Raw genomic sequence first — 19657 nt, 5'->3', positions numbered from 1 at the left:
CCCTTCTGTACCCGTTTTATCTGATCTCGGGGTGTGGTGATAAAATGACACCAACTCAACTCACAGACTACAAATCGGCTCTTTTCTCGGCCCCCAGAGCCTACGGTCGTGACTTAGGAGCTCTGCAGTGGGTCGTTCTTGCAGTACCGGTGTGTCTAATCAGTGAGATCCAGAAAGTGTGGGAGACTCGGCTAGGAGGGTCCATCATTTACCCTAATGGCATAAGTCATTTACGTCACTGTGCAGGAGTAGAGAGTAAGGCAAAACTATCCTTCTTCTTCGCATTAAGAAATAAAAAAATAGCGTTTTAACTACCCCCCCGAAAACAGACATCTAATACTGCCCGCCCGTCTTTAAGATTTTTACATCTGCTCCATGTATGATTAAACCGAAAAAAAACTTTCAAAACACACATTCTCTTGCGCGTCTCGTGAACGCGTTATATAGATTCATTTAAGGAGGCTACTTTGATAGGCAGGTGATACAAATGTGGACGTGTTCTATATATATCTTTGGAAAAGGATACTTAGTGAGTTTAACATCGCGCCGCAAGGAACAAAAAATGGAGGGGTGGTGCCTGTACGTCTACAGAAGGATAAGAGCAACGTCCTTCGCTTGTATTCCAATCCAGTATAAAGTCGCTCAATTAAAGAGCAGGTGCGTAACGCGCGTTGCTCCTGCTCTTAAACCGCTTTCCACAATCCCTCGAACTCTTCTGCCCTTTGTTTCCTGGCGGTAATAGGCTATATTGAGGCAGTTAGGGGACAGGTCAGTTGCTTTCCGATGTAAAAAAAAAAGACCTCACGTTTCCCCCCTTTTTTTACGGTGCTGTTCCAATTTCTGCTAAATTTCCCCTCTTTCACGGTTCAGCAGACTTGCAGCTCGGACTCCCTCGTAGGCAGGGATGCGAGGGCCAGTCCCTGCGTTTTCATTGGCTGCCGGGCAGGGGCCAGCGCATCACGCCGGCATTCCCAATCAAACACCCTGCGCTCCGTGCGCTCGCCTTTTACAAATAACCGCCCGCTAATGGGAAGCACCTTTCGCTGGCCGGACCAATATTTGACATTGCGGAAATAAGGGAAGAATTTAAGGAACCGCGGGCAGACTAACGAGAGGTGAGTCTTGAGGGGGCGGCGGGGTGGGAGCCTGTAGATCAGGGACTATTCACCGTTGCAAAGGTCCTGACAGGTTTTGCGCTCGTAGCACAGGGTCCTGCGTCTGTTTGTTTTGTTTGTTTTAAAAAGGTCATTTTAAGAAAGTTGTGAAAGTTCTGTGCTCTGGTGGAGACAGCCAACCCCCCTCCCCGAGTAGCTTGTGGCGTGCATTATATAGAAAAATAGACTGTGCACTTCCAGGCGTGGAAAGTTAACGAGCTTTTCTGAAAGATGCTGACAGAGTGTTTGAGCGAGTTGTGGGCTCGTCTGGAGAGCGCTGCGGTGACTCTTGACAGACTGTACGGTGCGACCCAAAAAATACATCTTTGGCAGAGGAAAGAAAAAAAGTGTAAGAATGATTCTGTAAAAAATTGCGCCGTGCTGTAATTTATGATGGATAGCAGCACGGTTTCCGTGCGAGGGACGATGCTTAAAATGTAACACTAGAGGCTGGCTAGCCTAGAGCGCTGTCCCAGAGGAAAGTCAAGGCAGTTATTTAACAGTACTCCTGAGCCTCAGCCCTTGTAATTGAGTACAGATGGGAAATTGCACGCTCCTTTACCGTTTAGGAATTGGATGTATTCGGAAAACTTTATGAGGCGAGCCCAACATTTGCATAGAAGAATTAAAAGCGGAAAAGCGAGCGTTTTGTGACATTTTGAGTATAGAAAGAGCATACACACACGGTCTTTTCCGGTGGATGGTGAAAGACCTTTCGCCGTCACATGGCACCCAGTATGAAGCGTAGGAACGATAAATAAATCCTGCTGCTTTAAAGGAAACGTAATTGTGGAAACCGCAAGGAAGGTGTCAAATATCTGAAAAGCCTTTCCCGTTTTTTCTTCTTCTCTTGAGCAACTGAAAACGCGGCGGCCAGTGAAATGTATTAACTCCGCGCACACTGCTCACGAATCCGTATATTCCCAGCTTGCTTCGTGTTCGAGATACCTGTTATTTTTGTATGGTCTGTCTCTCCTGTGGGCTACATCTTAGTTCCGCGCAACATTCAGGTTTTCCAGGTTTTGGCCGAACGTCGTACCGACAAATACAGGAGCTCTGATGCGCTTAACTGTCTATTATTCGTTCGGCAGTACAGCAGGAACGTGAGACGTCGCTCAAATCCACACTTCCCAAAGAAAATGAAATACTGAAACTCGAATCAGTTGCAGTATGTATTGTTTACAGTCTTTTTTTTCGAATTAAGGAACTAAGGTATTTATTATTGCTGTCTTACGTGTAGTCTGAATACCTGTATTTAATATTTGCGTCTTATTTCTTAGTTTTCACTTCAATTAGAACGAGCGTTTCCGAGCATGTTTAGGATAGAAGTGAGTAAAATAACAATGACATTGCTAAATGAGCCATTTAAGAAGTGTTCAGACAATTGCCCGTTCGTTTATAGAGTCCAGTGATCATTCGCTACGTCCTGTTGTGAGATTTTTCAAGACGTTGGTTTCTCCTTTTGTGCGCTTTTACAGTTGCTGAAAAGTGTCGCACACACACCCCCAGTTTCGTTTGTTTGTCAACAAAAAAACCCATCTCAGGCAGTTTCTAAATAAGATATCTGCTGCTAACGTGTTGCTTGAATCAGTCTAACTGCAATGCAGAATGCTGGAATAATAAAAATGTTTAATTTTAGTGCTTTCATCGCATGTGAAGTCCATTTTTTATTACTAATATTATTTATTATTGTTGTTGTTATTATTATTGCATCATTTCGTGTCCTCGAAATTTACTTGTAAGTTGTCTCAAATTATCCCATTGAAAAATCGGTTTTTAAATTTGGCACAGAGGGTGCCGTGGATATTTATTATCATGCACCTTATGTGACGACATACAATATTCTTATAATATCGCAGTCCTTTGCAGATATTTTGCTACCTTCCGTATGTATGTATACTCGAGTGGGCTCTTTTGGCGTGTCTTTAAGGTCACGTGACGAGAAAGCGCTACTGCGTGTTCATTCCCAGGACGCGTTCCCCCCGTTAGGTCGTGTGATTTCCAGGGACCTGCGTACTCGTTTATGTACGGCCTCGGTGGTCATACCCACGTTCAGTACCACCTGGCCCAGGTGTTGCTCCGGAGTTAACCGCTAGCCACGCGAGGCGTCTAATGTCACACTAAGGCCTCCGAGGCACGTGAATTAAACTTTCACCTGAATAACGTTTTTAATTGCGAGTTACAATTCAGAGGTAAAATTACGTTTTGACGCATCAATACCGTGGACGCACGTGTTTAGCGCCGTTTCCCCTGTCCCTGTTTTGACGTCAGTGCAGCTTCCAATTATACTGTTGCCGAACATACCATTTTACGGGACTTTTTTCGTCCTTTTGATCATCCCGAGTTTTGCAACTCAGACCCCTCCACAACCATCTTGTGGAAGCCTGTCATTTAAGGCTTGCAAGACGCACAATCGTTAACGGGTCGTTGAATGCACTGTTCTCGGTCTTATTGTAGGGAAACGCGTTTCGGCGCGCTCCTCCGGAGAATCCCGCTCTCTGACGACTCGGTGGCGTTCTGGAGTGCGAGGAATGCTAAATGCCCCCTGTACCAGCCTGGTAATTGTAGGCTGAGCCAGAGGCTGGGACGCCGCCCTCAATGTGGCCTTTCACCCTGGAGTTTGTAAGCTACTCTTATTAAAGGCAAAAGTGCTTCAATATGTTCCCAGTTTTCCGAGAACGTGATGGGGGCAGGGAACAGCCGAACCCCACTCCCCATTTTTTTTTACAAAAAAAAACCCCGAAGTAGTCTTTTTATTTAATCCGTAATGTATTCTCAGAAAGCACCGCAGCACATTGTTTTGAAAAAGTCGGAGACGACCGTTTGTGATACTACAATCATATATATATGTACTAACACGTTTTGTCCGTTTGAAATGACTGGTATAAAAATGGCAGAGTATTTAACTGCGCAGGAGAGCCGCGTTGTATCGATAGAAAATATCGACAGTCTGAATAAAAAAAATACTTTCATATGCTCCCCTAAAGCCAAAAAAAATAAAAAAATGTAGCATCTCTACAGTCTACAGGTAGTCTGGAAATCCCGAAAAATTATTTGAGGCGCTGCTGTAGCACAGGGTGAAGGAAGTTTTTTGATTGCTCAGTGAATCCGGAACAGATGCCCAGATACTATGGGGTCACTATACAAATGCATATATAGTATCATGGTTGAACAGATTATTTGCTTATTTGTGTATGCGCAAGACGAGAGACTTGGCTTTGCACACCCCTCGACCAATGTGATTTTTCACCCGCCTTCAACTGATAAAAAAAAACGATTATTTTTTTGTCTTTTGGAGAGCGAGTGAGTTTGTGACTCGTTACGCAGTGAAGGGGAATTTGTCGTTCCGAACAGAACAAACTCGAAAGAGGTTGAGGTAGTTGCGGTATTTTCCAATAATTCCAAATTGTATATTTTAAAAAAAAAAACCCCAGTAGGCTACTGAATGGAAAGACCTGTGACTGAAAATGTATACCGCCGGTCTCCCGTTCTGTGTACTCGTAAACCACAGACGTGTTTTGACACGTTTCGCGCAGTGCCTTTCCACCAAATTAACTTGCAATTGCGTTGTATAAGATAGTTTATTGAAATCCATATTAGCAACCTAAAGGCGGAGAAACGAAATGAAAAGTCACACTACCCACGAAGGAGGAAGCGGCTAATCACGTCTGAACGGATCGGAGAGCAGTCAGAGACTGAGACCCTCGCGAAGACGCAGAGGGAGCGGATGAGGTCGGCAAGTGAAAAAAGACGATTTTAAAGCTGTAAATAAGGCGACCGGCCAGGAAGGAAATCGACTGGCCGGCCGGGAGAAAACAAAACAAAGCCGAATCCGGCGAGAGCTTGAGCTGTAGGGAGGGCAGGATAGCGGGAAGAAAACGTCCTCACCGTGGGGTGTCGTAAAGGTGTGAGACGGAGGTGGAAAAAGAAGTACGGTCCCGGAGACAACGGAGGCAGCGGGAGCAAAAGAGGTTTAGTGACATTCTAACGGGGTAATCCGGTCCAAATGCGTAAAAACTAGGAGAGGGGCTCCTCAGTGCGGAATCTGCTGCAGCCGAGGGATTCAGATTTGCAGTAGCTTCGAGCGGGGAAAGGTGTCACCTGAGCTGGGACGACACACCTGAGCGCCCGCCCCAGCGCTTGTACCTCACTGACCGGCAGGATGTGGAACAGCCAGGAATCTCCTCTGTGGGTCAGCCGTAGGGTGTGAACATAACCAGCTGTCATACACTTGCTCCCTATTAGTATTACTATTCTGATTGTCTCTTTTCCCCCAATAATCACTGAACATCTTAGCGTTTGACACTGAATTCTGTATTTTTCTTCCCATTTCTTTATGTATTTGCAGGGCCTGTAAAAGTGCTCAGACCTCGACATTTTCAGGCCCTTGTTTTTCCCTGAAAATGTTTCAGACAGTGCCCGACACCGCGTCTTACGTCAAGGTAAGACCACTCGGCCCCTTGAACCAGGTAATGTTGGGGTGGGGACGGGGTCTCTGCGGCTTCTCTCTGTCTTCTGTCCCCCGCTCGTGCTGTTTGTGATTAGTCACGGTTATTGAGGCTTTGAATTAAAACCTTCTGGTCACATATTTCGCATTCGGAATCTGCGATCTGAAATGCACCCAGTGAACTTTACTAGCGTGCAACTACTGTACACGATGAAGCCACCGTGCTGCTTCGCATGGGATAGCGCTGTGTTTCAGAGTGTCGCCACACGTTGAATGTCCTGTATTATTGTTTTTATTATTCCCAGTGAGTCCACGTCTGCGGAAGATGGGACTCAGTGAGCGTTGGTTTGCCTGCCGCCGCGCCTGCTGTCCTTGCTGTTGATGATGTACTGTAGCTGGTCGCGGAGGGGGTGGGGTGCGGGAGTCTCTCGGTCCCCAGGCGTCCCGTGTTCTAGGATGTAATTTTGTCAGTCTGTCGGATGTCGGGACAATTTCATTCCCTTTGGCCCCAGCACATCGGCCGCCCCGCTTGCTTTAACACTTTTATTATATTTGACATCGCGTCGGTTTCTGCCTTCTCCGCCGCAGTCTCGAAGAATGTAAACAAACCGAAAGGCATGCACATCTGCTTTACACGTTTTAGTCCATCGGCGCATATGGAACACAGTGGATCTCATCCGGAACGCTTAGACCTAGTTTTCCTTCGTTTTATGTGTCTGTGAGGGTTTCGGGTGTGTGGTTGTCCGGAGCCCCCGGTAATTTATTGATTTGTTTGTTTTTCTTATTATTGTCTGAAGCAGATTTACAGATCTCAAACGCCAATTTCAGATGAAACCCAGATGCGGTGGTATCTTTGTCCGGATAAAATTAAATTTCAGTAAAGCAACGTATCCGAATTAGTTTTGCAGATAGGGTGGCCTCGAAGTTGCATTTGGAGCAGCAGGTATCCACCTGAGACTCATATTGAAACGCTTCAGCGCACGAACGTCGAAGTTTAAAACGAAGTAATCCGTTGGACCACTAACCCGAGCGGATTATAGAAATGTGATCTTATTATTAGAGGGGGGTTCAAATTAATATTTTTGAGCAATGATTTGTTTTTAAAAAATCACTACAAATAAGGCAAATAATTATGATTATAGTTCGTATTCCTGTATTATGGTCTGTCGTGAAACCAAAGGCGTAACCACAAGAAGTGTGAGGAAGTGTGTGCACGTCGCCCGCGCCTTTATAATGCACCACTGTTCCTCTCTAAGTTTCCAATAATATTTTTATATTGAAAGCTTTTTCCCCCCTTAAATGAGGAGTGTTGTGAGGACCTATTGCCCCTGACAGAGAGATTTTGTTCATAGAGTCATAACGTTTGTGTTGTTCCGCACAAAGGCCGGTTTTCAGAGTTCACCCGACGAACAATTCTGGGTTTGTTCTGCGGGGCATTTTACTGCTGTGGAACATTTGAAGAGGAAAAAATGCTTTGAAATTGAACTTTTTTTTTTTTACTTCGAGAAAATTTGGGGAGTCAAGCCTACTGGCTACAAAGCAGAGCTTTCAGGAAACTTATGTCGAGGAAGCGAAGTTTATTGGCTTACTTCGCGGCTCCTGGACAACTTGTAGTTCAAGTTAAAGTCTTGGCGATCTTTATCACACTGAAAATATATTGACAATAAGCAGACCGGATATACATTTTATCCCCAATTTCATTTTTTATCTGCTCTGTCTATAACGTATGCTTTTCGGCTTGCACATTTGAAGACAAAGTGACCAAAACGCAATTTGATCAAAATGAGTCCAGTCTTCTGTTAGAAAAAAAATATGTATGATGTGTTATTATAAAATGTAGCATGGCATTAAATACTTTAGCCTATAAGTAAGCACTCACTAAGGTTAGTGGTTAAAAAAATTCTCGCTATAAAGTGGCTTCCTGTGCGCTACAGGTTCGGCAGCGCCTGGACTGACACGACAGTGTATCTTTGGACTAAGTAGTTCTGTTCTTTTTGAGATGTTTAATAATTCCACCATATTGGCAAATCACACAATGTATTATAGACAAAAATGTGCCGCCTTCATGGGCAATGTGTGTTAGACAATCAGAAATGCGATTTAAAAGACACCCTTAATGCGCTTTTTCTTAGGATGGTAACAACATTTATTGATCCCGTGTATTTGCGACTATTGACCCTAGACGTCTTTTGAACTACGCACTTAAATCAACAAAGTTAGTACTTTAATAACAATTGCTTAAGGTTTACGCTAAAACGATGCAAGAGCTTTTTACAAGGTTGGGTACAATAACAAAGTTTCGAGTGAGTCTTCGGCTAAGAGCTACAGTACGTGTGATCCGCTTTTCTGAACGCAAGCCCATAGTATTTCTCACTGCGCACGCAAACGTCCGCCAATGTAAATCAAAAAATGTGAAACAGGCACGCCTCAAGACACGTTTTGAAGAAATATTCTTCTTCATTCAAGCGAGTCCACGGTCTCGCTGCAGTTGTGTTTAGGTAAGGTCAGGCGAGACTGGAGCGCTCCAATAAAAATAAATCTCAAATTAATTATGGCCTCAAGCAAGGGGCCAGACAGTTTGTACTTGTGTGCAGCAGTCTCGGTTTTTCGCCCTCAATATTTTCACTTTTGGCTTTCTCTTTACTCGAAGAAACAGGGGCTTTGCTGGGAGACTCAGGTCGAACACCGAATGTCAAAAGACCGTTCCGTATCTGACCAAAAGTCTGGAAGTTACATTTTCTGACTTAAAGAAAAGACTTCGTCATGAAAAATGAACTTCTAAACCTCTTTCTTGAGCACGTTTAAGCCCCCTTTTTTATCCAGCTTGTACATTTGAATCAATCATTTGAGCAAAAAGTTCCCTTTGGAAACCGCATATTAGAATTTGGACAAATCGTGTAAACATTACGTGGATATTCACATTGATTGATTGATTGAAATTTTTATCACTACCCGGACAGGACACTTTGTTCAGGACAGCTTTGTTTAAAAAGGGGGTGTGAGTTCGTAGATTCTTTGTGTAACGTATGTGAGTGCTCTCGTGTGTGGCTATGTGTGTATGTGGTTGAGTGACTATAAACTGCAACCCAAAATCTATTCCATACTGAGTTTGGTTTCCACCCACAGTCGTGTCTTCTTCCAATGGGAAGGAGAGACGGGCCTCCTGTAGATCTTGGTAGGCAGACGTGTCTGGCTGTCAAGTTACAGCGCCGAGCCAGATGTTTTGTGGTTCTCTACGGTAAACCAACTTGTATTTGTTTACTGGCCTTTCGAAAATGTTTGTTACCGCTGCATTCATTAGGTTACTGGCAAGTGCTTAGTCGGAGAGCCGTTCTTATTTGGAAAATAAAATGTTGGCGTTTTGATTTCCTTTCCTTGGGCTTAATTGAGAGTTACTGCTTTAAGTGCGTTACTAATTTCCGCTAGCCAGAACGTTTCCCGACTTCTCTCCCCCCCCCCCCCAAATGATTTCATATAATTGGTGAAAGGTTGATCGATAAATTGTCCGCAGGGCCCGCTTCTTTGCGAAGCTCTGGAAAACGTAGAAGACGATAACGCGTTGGTTGTGCTATAATGGCACGATTGATAAAGAATCGCGCGATTTTTCAAGTCGGGGTGTGCTAGGACGTTGCACGGAGGTAAGAAATCTAAAGCAAAAAAAAAAATGCAATGCGAAATCAGCCCTCTTGTCATAACGGAATTCAGAGAGGGGGGAAATGATTTTATCCGGTTGTGCGATCTGGAGGGTGGGGGTCGGAATGATTCGAGGTGTGTGGCCGGAGCTACCGCGGTTGGCAGTCGCGCTGTGTGCCTTTAGCGAGCCGCGGCCTGGGGGTTCAGCGTCACGCTTGGACCCGCGGGGTGCTGGGAGCGCCGAGACAAAGCCTGGGATGTCCGCGGAGCACGTGGCCCTGCCGCTGTCTCCGAGCTGTCCCGCCACCTTGTCCACGCGTGAGAGCGGCCCTGCAGGCTCTCTCTCGGGCCCTGGGCTGGAAGGGCCTTTCAATACCGATGAGCGCCTTCTTCATTTTGCCTGTAGGTGAGGGCTCCAAATCTGTTTTCTTTTCTTTTGGTTGGAATTGCTTCGTAAAAGTTACCTTGCCCTCTTTGTTGGAGCAAATACGGCGAAAGGGAAGCTAGTCGACAAGCTCTTTCACTCCAAATTGCTGCAGAAAAGTCAGGCTCTGTCACGGTTTAATAAATGAAAGAACTACGTGCCCACCCCCTTGTTTCTGTAAGATGTAAGTTGAAGCCAGTACGCCGCTGCGATTTGCATTAGGGCGCTCTCGCATCGCCCTGCCTTAGTTTCGCCATTTATGTTTATTCTCTTAACAGCACCCCTCAAAAAAAAAAAAAGTAACCATATTTAAGACTCAAAATGCAAAGATAAAGTTCATATCGAAAGAGCGGAGAGCTAAACAAGGTGTCCCCCTTAATTAGGCTGCTCAGATGTGGCCCCAGGCGAAAGACGCCTTGACCCCGAGCAGGATCCAGATGTGGCGGTCTCGAGGGAGGCCTCGCTCCACGCAGACCCCCAGGCTGAGAGCAGACACCCCGACCCTCGTGTCAGCCGGCGGCGGCGCAGTCTGAGCTCCGCCGGGCTGCAGCTTCTCCCCAGGCTGAGGCTGCGAGGTCTGGTCACGTTCAGCGCTGGCTCCATGTCTAGCATCTGCGCTGAAATTGTGGCTGAATTGATGAGGGTAATTTCAAGAAGAAGAAGGAAAAAAAAAAGCTGGAGGGAGGGAGCTCCAGACTGCTTTTTTTTTTTGCCAGCATTGCTCATGGAAGGAAAAAAAAAACCTCTTCTCGCTAGCTAGTGAGGGAGGCCTTGCGCTGAGGTTTTTAGGCAAATTTTATAGCTGCGATATAATGAGCATCCATAAAATCAATCAAAGCAAAATATAAAAACGTTTTTTTTTTGGATAAAGGGATTTAGGGGGGATTTAGGAGACGATCTGGATTAGTGCTACGCTGGAGAAGGTAAAAACATACTTCGCGTTTTAATCGCTTTTAGGATTTCTCCCCCCCATACCTTGTCTATTGCACTGGGCTTGAGTTCGGGTGATGCGCCTGATCGACCTTAGGCGAAACGTGTTGGCGGTTCTCCCCGGTAGAACTTGTTCAGAAATGTCTCAGTGCTACTTAAAGATGTCTTAGCGTCAGAAAAAATGGAAAATTAAACCGTGGCTTTTTTTTTTTATGAGGGCCAAAATGTGCTTTCCATTCTTTGTGAGGGATATACAATCCATCATGCGCTCCGGCTCCGAATGGAAGTCTCACGCGTGTAAAGCAGACCTGGGATAGCGCGGTGGACGCAGTCTGACTGGCTGGATTTTATTAATGGTGTTACAGGAAAACCATACTGAGCTCTGCACAACTGTTGCAAACGCAGGATTGTTGAATTCCCAATCGCAGGTAGTATGAGACTAAGCTCGCCTTTTCCTCTCCTTGATTTACAGACCGTTTATTAGTATTTTAATGACTTACAGCTGTATGTTTCTGAAGGTTTTAACTTTTTTTTTTACTACTTTATATCCCTGTCAGAATGAGGCAGGACTCAAAAAGACCAGTAAGGAGCTCAAAAAGAAAGCGGCAGTTTGTGCTCTTGTGTTTGTACCGGGATGCATTCTGTGTGGTTTGTTTTTTGCCTCACAGAATAACGAAATACGTTTGAGATTTCCTAAGGTGTTATTTCGATTAATTTATTTTTAACATCAAGGGTTAGTTTTTTTTTCTTAAACGGCAAATAAACGAACGCCCCTGTATTTGACGTATTTTAAACTACGCAGCTTAGAGACTGGGATGTCTTTAGGTAACAATAATTCAGCTCGTAAAAACATACATTTGAAATCAAATCCTGTATTGCCGTCAAAGCTGTATCCTCCGAGTCAGTTTAGCGTATAAAGAAAAAAAATGCACCGCCGACGCAAGGAATCATTCAATAAACGTTTCCAGCTAAAAACATTCAGAGAAGACCGAAAACAATTCTATTGTTTTCCTTCCTTATCTCCTCGGGACAAGTATCCTGCTTTTTGGTGTAATGAAGGCAGGGCTAGCAGTGACACACTTAGCTTCCTTCTCAAAAGCAGTGACTTCACTTCCCAAATTTAGAAAAAAAAAATCATCCTGTGAACTGTCTCTTTCTCTCCGCCACATATTGGGGGCTGGAATTAATTCAGGAGCGTGTCATGTTTGGAATATTGTTGGGGTCCACTGAAAATTGCCCAAAATGGACGGAACTATTAAGGTAAGGGTGGGGAACGGGGTGTCCGGGTTTGGGTGAGTCTTTTCGACGAGTTGCGACTCCGTCGAGTCCTGGGTTGCGCGGCGGCTGTGGAGCACTGCTAGGGCAAGACCAGTTAACGGTGTTTTTTTCTTTTTTTAATCCGTGCTTCGAAAGCGGTAACCAGATTTCCTTCTTTTTTTTTTCCTCCCTTTTTGTTACCTCGGGAAGTTTCCTTTTCCTTTTTTTTTGCACGGCTGTGCTGAAAGCCGAGGGAAAAGGGGGCGACTGTTGTAGGATCTTAGGGAGTGCTGGAAGATGGAATTGTTGTCGAGGTTTTACAGAGCGCGCAGTCAAAGAGCGCCCGGAGCGGGACAAGACGCTGCGTTGCCTTGTGAAATTTGGTGTTATTCGGATTTTTAAAGATGACACGGCGGTTTTAGGTTTGTTGGGGGGTTTTTCTGTGTGAAGACCGGATACGTTTTAACTGTGATTGACGCGAACCTAGCAGAACAGGGGGATTGATGTAGACTTTTCTCAAATTGCTCGGAGTTGCGTGGAGTTTTCTGAACCTACAAGTGACGAAGATGTGATGCGCAATAGAGATGGCAGCGCGCCCAGGGTTCTCTGAGGATTCCCAGCACAGGTCATCGCCACCTCGCTGTGCCGAGGCGCTCGCCCGGCGCTCCGGACACTTCGGGTTGAAGGCGTTTTACATGCACCCTAAACTATCCCCTGATCTTCTTAGATCTCAAGAACATTGTTTCTGACCAAATTGCACAATAGCCCAGATCCGTAGAACCCCCCTTCGCTTTCTCCTGTTCTTTATATTAATAAAGGCAGCCTGATGTTAAAAATAAACACGCCAAAAGAAGTTAACTGTTTATACACCAGAAGTGGTCTAACTGTCACCTGCAAGTTGCTGTACAACCAAGCGAGTCCGCTACCGGTGTGAAAAACCACAACGCCGTTAATCAGCATCGTTCGCTGATCATTTCTGAAGTCAGTCAGAAGTCAGCAAGCCAGATGTTACTGGCTTATGGTCTGCGTTTTACCTAACGCGCGGTCTAGTCTAGTCAGGAGTTATAAGCACACCATGACAGCGTGAATAGTGTGGGGGACTTTGTGTGTTTGGGTCTCAACAAGGGGGACGCTGGAGCATGACGAGGGTGATGTAGTTAAACCGAAATATGATATTACTTTATCTAGCGGGTGGCTGTGGAAGTACTGTTGTCGACAGAAATGCCTCAACAGTCTTGTATCGATGATTTTTTTTTCTCATGAAAAAATCATGAGCTTATTCTATTCTGGTATGAATAATGGGTCTGATTTTCCATTAAGCCATGAAGTGCGAACGAGGACGTGCCATAGTTCACCCTCGGTGCCCGGGTGAAAAAAGGACAGCCCTGTTTGTTTGAGAGCGGTCGAGGAGTGTCGCGGCGGGCTAGGGTGTGGTGTGATTGCGGGGTCTGGGAACGCCGGCCGGCCGGGCAGCAGCGAGCACAGAGCTGCTGATGAAATCCGTCTCAGTGAAGGCTGTGCTTGCGGCTCTGATTGCCAAGTGCGCAACAGGCGAAAATCAGCAAGTGGTCAGTATTGACCGGAAAGAAAGAACACTACAAAGAGGCCGTCGAAGATTTCAGTAGTAGTAGTAGTAGTAGTAGTAGTAATATTAATATTAATATGATAATAATAATAATAATAATAATAATAATAATAATAATAATAATAATACGCATAAAGTGCAGGCGTTGGTGGGTTTTCAAAACGAACGTTTTTCTGTTTTCCTTTTTGGAAACCCTGAAATGTATTTTACAAGTTTTTCCAGGCCCCTCTGTATCGTTATTAGAAGTAAATAACGTCAAGCTGACGTTATTTAACGAAGTAAGAAGCCGCACAGCGGGGCTGTATCCACTAAGCGAAGCACTGCAACTCATAAGTGGAACGAGTTTTTGATGTTTTGGAGCGGTGTGGGCCTATTAGCTACAGTCTGGCAATGGCAAAGCGGCTTTGAGATGCATATAGCCAGAATTAAATACATTCGTACCAGGCTATACATTAGTATCACGTTATTGCTTTATGGCTACGCTTCAGTCTTCAACATTCATCTTGTTTGAAAACAAGCCCATCACATATCCGTTTCTCTTAAATTTCAAGTACATAACCTGGTTGTTAAAAATCATTTAGGATCAAAAGCAATCGAAAATAATTTATGAATTTTGCTGATTCAGTATTTATTTATGATGTACAGAGCTTTCCACCGGTGATATTTATTGTTATTATTCAGGAAAATATCCAAAGATCATTCATACGCTGTACATGGGAACGCTACCGGCACGAATTGTACTTCATCTTTTCTAGTACCTCGCGGTGGCGTAAGACAATTTACATCCGCCAACAGAAGTATATGCATGAAATTTTATCGATTCCTTGGCACGTTGCCTAGAAGTCTTTCATGTTGCAGTAACACCGAATAGCTCCGCTCTTGATTGACTAGTAACTGTATCCAAGCTTGCTCATCTGGGTGGTTTTATCAAGTCGAGTTAGGCTTCCTGTTCAACACAATCTGGTTTCCTCACCGGTTTTCCTGCCCTCTGTGAAACAAAGGCTACAGCCCCCCTTCCCACACGCACACACCTCCCTCTCCGTGTAATTGTGAGCTGGGCGTGTAAAGTAAAGTAAGTTTTTTTTGGGGGGGGGGGGTTTCCGGTAAACGTGAGACGTCGTATGCCGAAGCCTTGCACGGGAATCCGACCCGGTCCGACTAGATTTGCGCCGCAGTCGCGATAGGCCCCGACTCGGTGTCGTTATTTGTCACCGGCGGCTGCTGCTGCTGTCTGTCTCCAGCACGTGGCGGTGTGAGGTTGGAGGCAAACCACAGAAAACTGTCACCCAGACCCCACTGGAGTCCCGATACAAGCAGAGACACGGCTGAACTCCTCACATTGCTGTTACCGCTGCTTTTACATTCCCCTCAACCCCAATTCGAAACGCATTTGCGAATCTGTGACGGGAACATCAAAAGTACCTGTCGAAAGTGAAAAAGAGACCTATTGACTGGGGGGGTGGGGAGAGCAGAACGCGTGAATAATAAGTGTAATAACGCCGGAATGTTTCGATATTGGCATTGCAGTCCAATATCGTTGTCAAAAAGTTACCGTGGAAAAAATGCTGTAAGCGTACGTCTTCATACACAACCAGACTTTAGACTCCCTTCAAGGCAGACGGTCCTATTTTTAAAACTTGCTATAATCTTTGGAAGGCGTGCAACTTGCCAATCATAAATTATGTGGTTGGAGCTGATATGTCACAATGGGCTCAACGTGCAACAGTCGCAGGCGCGGGGCTGTGCTTATCTGGCGGTCTTGAGACATTCCTTTACTGCTTCGTGGTTATCAATGGCCAGCCAGTTGGCATGGATCTCGGAGATAGTGAGGAGAAGCCCCAATGTTCTGGCAGAACCGGCCTGGCTCTCATCTAATCAATCAAATGTCTGTCCACAAGCGTGCCCTGAAAAAGAAGACGTCTGAAGGGGTCCTGCTGATGTCCTGTCCCCCGTTTTCCATGACCCCACTGCCTTCGCTCTTAAAGAAGACCGGAGGCTGCTAGTTTTCCCTCCTTTTTTTCTTCAGCTTCAAAAACGGAGCAGTTTGTTCAGCTCTCCCTTTTGTTATTGTAGTGATAATAATGAGAATCACACCCCATTAAAACAAATTCTCAGAAACGAGATGTCAGGAAAACAAAACTGACTCATTGCAGCCCAATGTCTCAACTGTGGCTGTGGTGTGTGTTAGAGTTTAGCATCACTCAGTCAGTCACTTTTGACTGTTTTGCCCTACGATTTGGCTCTTATTTTGTTCAAGTTTCCGACAGAAAAAAAAATGTGTTTGGAGTCCCAAGCAGGGTGAAACACAATGTGAAATGCTCCAAGAGAAACACTCTTTCCCATCAAAACTGGAGACTGAAAAAGTTGGAAATTGTATTTAAGAGGCATTCTTCTGATTTCTGCTCGGTGTAGAAGTGGCCAACACATTTTTTTCCCCCCTTGCCTTGATATCCAAAGAGTGAAGTCAGAGAAACTTAGACTGTGCTTTGGACAGCACTGTGAGATTGGAAGGAACCAAATTAAAGTTTTCCTTAATGATCCTGACCATTAATAACAGGTTATATTCTAAACCACAGAGCGCATGCGGAGTCGTTACAGTTTTAGAAACCTTTGAGCACACAACAGAGAGCTGATTGTCAAGAGAATATGAGTGTCTTAAAGGTTGTAGGCTTCTCAGGGAGTATTTTCCATTTTAAGACAGTTGTGGATCATTGAAACTCCTGGTTCTTCAAGTACCAGGTGAGGGCTCTATCTTGGGTGAAAACGCTCATTTTCAATGGCTTAGCTTCCTAATAAACTAAACAAACAACATAGTTTTCATGCCAACAACCTAATAAATAGCTTTTATACTTATTCGTTAAAGTCTTATGTATGTTCATGTAGTTCCTGTTGACAGTACTTTATTACAGAGGGAAGAGGTCACTGTCCTAGAAAGGCATTGAGCTTTATTTAGGCTACACTTCCCACGTTCTGAGAGAAGCTGTATATTCTGCCACTGTCTGAGAAGCGAGAGCTGAGCATCTTCCTTATTATACCTATCTCGTCACAAAACTGCACAAAGATCCCAAGTTTCTTGTCGAAACCTTCTTCTCTTTTTGTCACGAAACAATGTGAGGATGTTGACTTATTGTGCTTGCCACATCAGCGCTTGGTAGTCTTAGAAACTCGAAGTCGAAAAAAGACCAAAGACAAGTTTTTGTATTTGTATTTGAAGTACAAATTCTCATTAACTGTGAACACCAATAATAAGGGCAGGATTATTGAAGAAGTAAATGGTTAAAAACATAACAGTTAATGTTATTACTAGGAACAAGTAAAGGTTTATTCTGGTTTATTCTGTGCTGAAATGAAACAACGTTTCGGCTGTGGAGCCTTCTTCAGGCGTACGAAAGAAAGGAAAATCAGAAGAATTGGAAAAAGGAAATAATTACTATTAGTCTATTGTTATAGTAATAGTTATCACTGCAATCTCATTCTGCAATTCACTTTTTGAGAAGACTTTTGGTAGACACTTTATAAAATAAGTTCTGTTTTCAGCTTATGATCTGCTTGACCTCTGAAACTACTGTAAAAATTAACCTTGATCTCTGATGTCCAGGGATTTTAAAATAAATGGAGAGGTGTTCAATGTCAAGTATCAGTAGTTAAGTGTTGTAGATGAATTTTTTAGAAGAAGAAGGTTTGTATGCCCTACTGTAAGTCTTCAATCAAGTAAGGACTTTGAATTTGAGGAAATCAGGAGCTGTTTTAAATATGCGTTTCACTAATTTAACATGCTTGTGTCCCAGCTTGTCTTTTAAGACTACTTGTGTAAGATAAGCTGAACGTTGTGTGAAATTATTTTGGTGAATACCACAGTTGTGTGGGGAATTCCAGACAGCAATGCAATGGTTTATCTTGACATGAACAGAATGTGTTCAGAGCCTTTTGTAAGCTGTAGTTTTGACAGAAGTTTAATTGATCGGGGATTTAAAGGATTGAAAATAAAATTGTCAGGAGCCCCCATCGATGCCCGATGATCACTTCCAGTTTGTATTTGAATTTCATCTTGACTTTAAATCTGTTTAAAAATTGCCTTTTAATTAATGATCAAAATCGCCATCCTTTGTAATTCCCAGTTGAGAATAGAATATCTGTTTTGTCTAGGCTTTATTAATGAACTGCTAAGCATTGAAGTAGTTCAAGTAGGTATCTGCGTCAGCATACGTAGGCTGCATAGGAACAAGTAAAGGTTTATTCCATGCTGAAAAGTGAAGAAAAGAAACACAACGTTTCGGCTGTGGAGCCTTCTTCAGGTGTCATACCCAAATAAGGCTCCACAGTCGAAATGTTGTGTTTCTTTTCTTCTCCTACTAAGCATTGAAGGTGTTAAAGGAACAAGTAATAGGTTCATTCCATGCTGAAAAGAGAAGAGCGAAAACACAACGTTTCAGCTGTGAAGCCTTCTTCGGGTGTGAGCATCTCATAAGGCTGTCGAGAAAAGCAGAGATGAGTGTGGTCGGACAATTGCATGCTGAGACAATGGGGCGTCCAGGGGTGTTGGGTTTGTGGATTTGGGGAAGGAGATAGAATTGGGATACCTGGGGATGTTCGACGATGAGCCGGTTGGCCTCCTGGGGGAGCTCCTGGTTGCTGATAAGAAGGGAGATAGTGGATACCACTTCCTAATTGTGTGGAGGCTTCCTTAATGTCCAGGTCTTTTGGCCACACCACAGCAGCTCCTCCTCTGTCCGCTGGTTTGATGACAATATCATCCCTGTTGCGGAGAGCGTTAGGGTTAGCTGTTATCGAAGGTGTTATTCGTCTCTCTAAACTCTGTCTGAATACAAGCTGAGAACTTCGCAGTTTGGAGGTAATTCAACTTCTCTGATCTCCAGCAGGAGCACAAAATAAGATCTTATGGAACTGAACCCCTGGAGCAAGTCCTGTTTATTCTGTCCAGTCTCTTTTCATCCATAGAAATGATTTGCAAAGTTTTGTCAGATGAGTGCAAGTGCAACAGCAGGCACCTCTTTAGCCAAAGGGGTGCAGGAGCGTGGAACAAGCCGATCCCCTTGCTCGGCCGTACGGCCCCCTGTCGCCCTCCTGCCCGCTCTGCTGTGTGTTTTAGTGCCCCCTTGTGCTTCGCCCGCAGGAGGCACTGTCGGTGGTGAGTGACGACCAGTCCCTGTTCGAGCCGCCCTACGCCGCCGTCCCGCTGCCCAAGCCTGACATGACCGCCTCGGGGACGCAGGACTACGGGCCGCCCCACAAGATCAACCCCTTGACCCCGCAGCAGGACTGGATCAACCGCGTCAATGTCAAGAGGGAGTACGACCACCTCAACGGCTCCAGGTAGCGCTCTGGCGTCCAGCAACGGGGGTCCGCGATCCCCGACCGACGCACTCTGCTTCCTTGCTTTGTATCATGCATGTGAGAGTCACCCTTCCTCTTCTTTAGAAGAGATTGTAGTGGCAGCACTAAGGTCGCCATTAACATTGCACAGATATGGTGCAATCTGTGTACACAGTATATTAATTATATACAGTATCTATCATATTGAGTGTGCACATATATATTTACATTAGAACATGGGGTTATGGTGGATGCACTTTGGGAAAACAGTGTCCTTATTAGCCAGCCCTTTGTTCCCTTCTCTCCTTGCTCGTCTCTCAGTCCTCCGCAGGTGAGTGTATTGGCCGTAAACGTGTCCCAGGTGCAGTAACCCAGCCATGCCCGACGGTACGAGCCCTTCTTCTTCAGAAGCTTTTCCGACTCCGACTCTGACAGCAGGGCAGGGGTCTCAGAGCTCACGTCCGCTCCCTCGCTATTGTCCTCTGATTTTTTGGGGGGCCACGCAGCTCTTCGTTAAGCTGATTATGGTATTGACTCGCATTCTTACCAGGTGTCTTCCAACTAGTCTTATAAGACTTCTCCGAGGTGCTGTAGTTTGAATGCTGGCCATGTTGTGTGTAAACCACTGTAAGACACTAAGAAAAATCCTCTATATGTTAAGGTAAGGAAACAATTAGGTGAATCGTTTAACTGAATGCTCAGGTGGGGACAAAGATCAGAAGATGCAGGGCTCTGTCGGGCTGGCTGCACTTGCCCGGTCTTTTCTGAAGAGCAGGCTGTGTTGGCGTGGTCTCACAATTGACCGACAGACCTTTGCTTGAGTGTGGGTCACGTCGGGGTGTCCCAGCACAGGCTGCCCGACCCCCCCCTGGCTGAACGTATCTCCTCCCTGC

At 44.9% G+C, this 19657-nt stretch overlaps 1 protein-coding gene across 12 annotated transcripts in view; it reads left to right on the top strand.

Annotated features, from left to right (window-relative positions):
* fli1 (Fli-1 proto-oncogene, ETS transcription factor) overlaps positions 1-19657 on the top strand; it is a 42004-nt gene that overhangs the window by 3015 nt on the left and 19332 nt on the right. For 2 of the 12 annotated variants that reach the window (XM_015337534.2, XM_015337536.2), the window contains exons 1-3: positions 4867-4886; positions 5503-5623; positions 18565-18764. In XM_015337534.2, coding sequence (XP_015193020.2) covers positions 4882-4886; positions 5503-5623; positions 18565-18764 — 326 coding nt within the window. In that variant the 5' untranslated portion in view covers positions 4867-4881. Of the gene's footprint in view, positions 1-932; positions 1116-2301; positions 2323-4754; positions 4887-5502; positions 5624-10369; positions 10582-11703; positions 11849-11927; positions 12004-18564; positions 18765-19657 lie in introns of those variants that run through there. The other 10 variants (XM_015337537.2, XM_015337538.2, XM_069182406.1 and 7 more) reach the window with 10 other exon arrangements.

Source organism: Lepisosteus oculatus, chromosome 23 (genome assembly GCF_040954835.1).
Source record: "Lepisosteus oculatus isolate fLepOcu1 chromosome 23, fLepOcu1.hap2, whole genome shotgun sequence".
Classification (NCBI taxonomy): domain Eukaryota; kingdom Metazoa; phylum Chordata; class Actinopteri; order Semionotiformes; family Lepisosteidae; genus Lepisosteus; species Lepisosteus oculatus.
The sequence above is the reverse complement of the archived record's forward strand: the minus strand, read 5'-3'. Positions and strand labels throughout refer to the sequence as shown.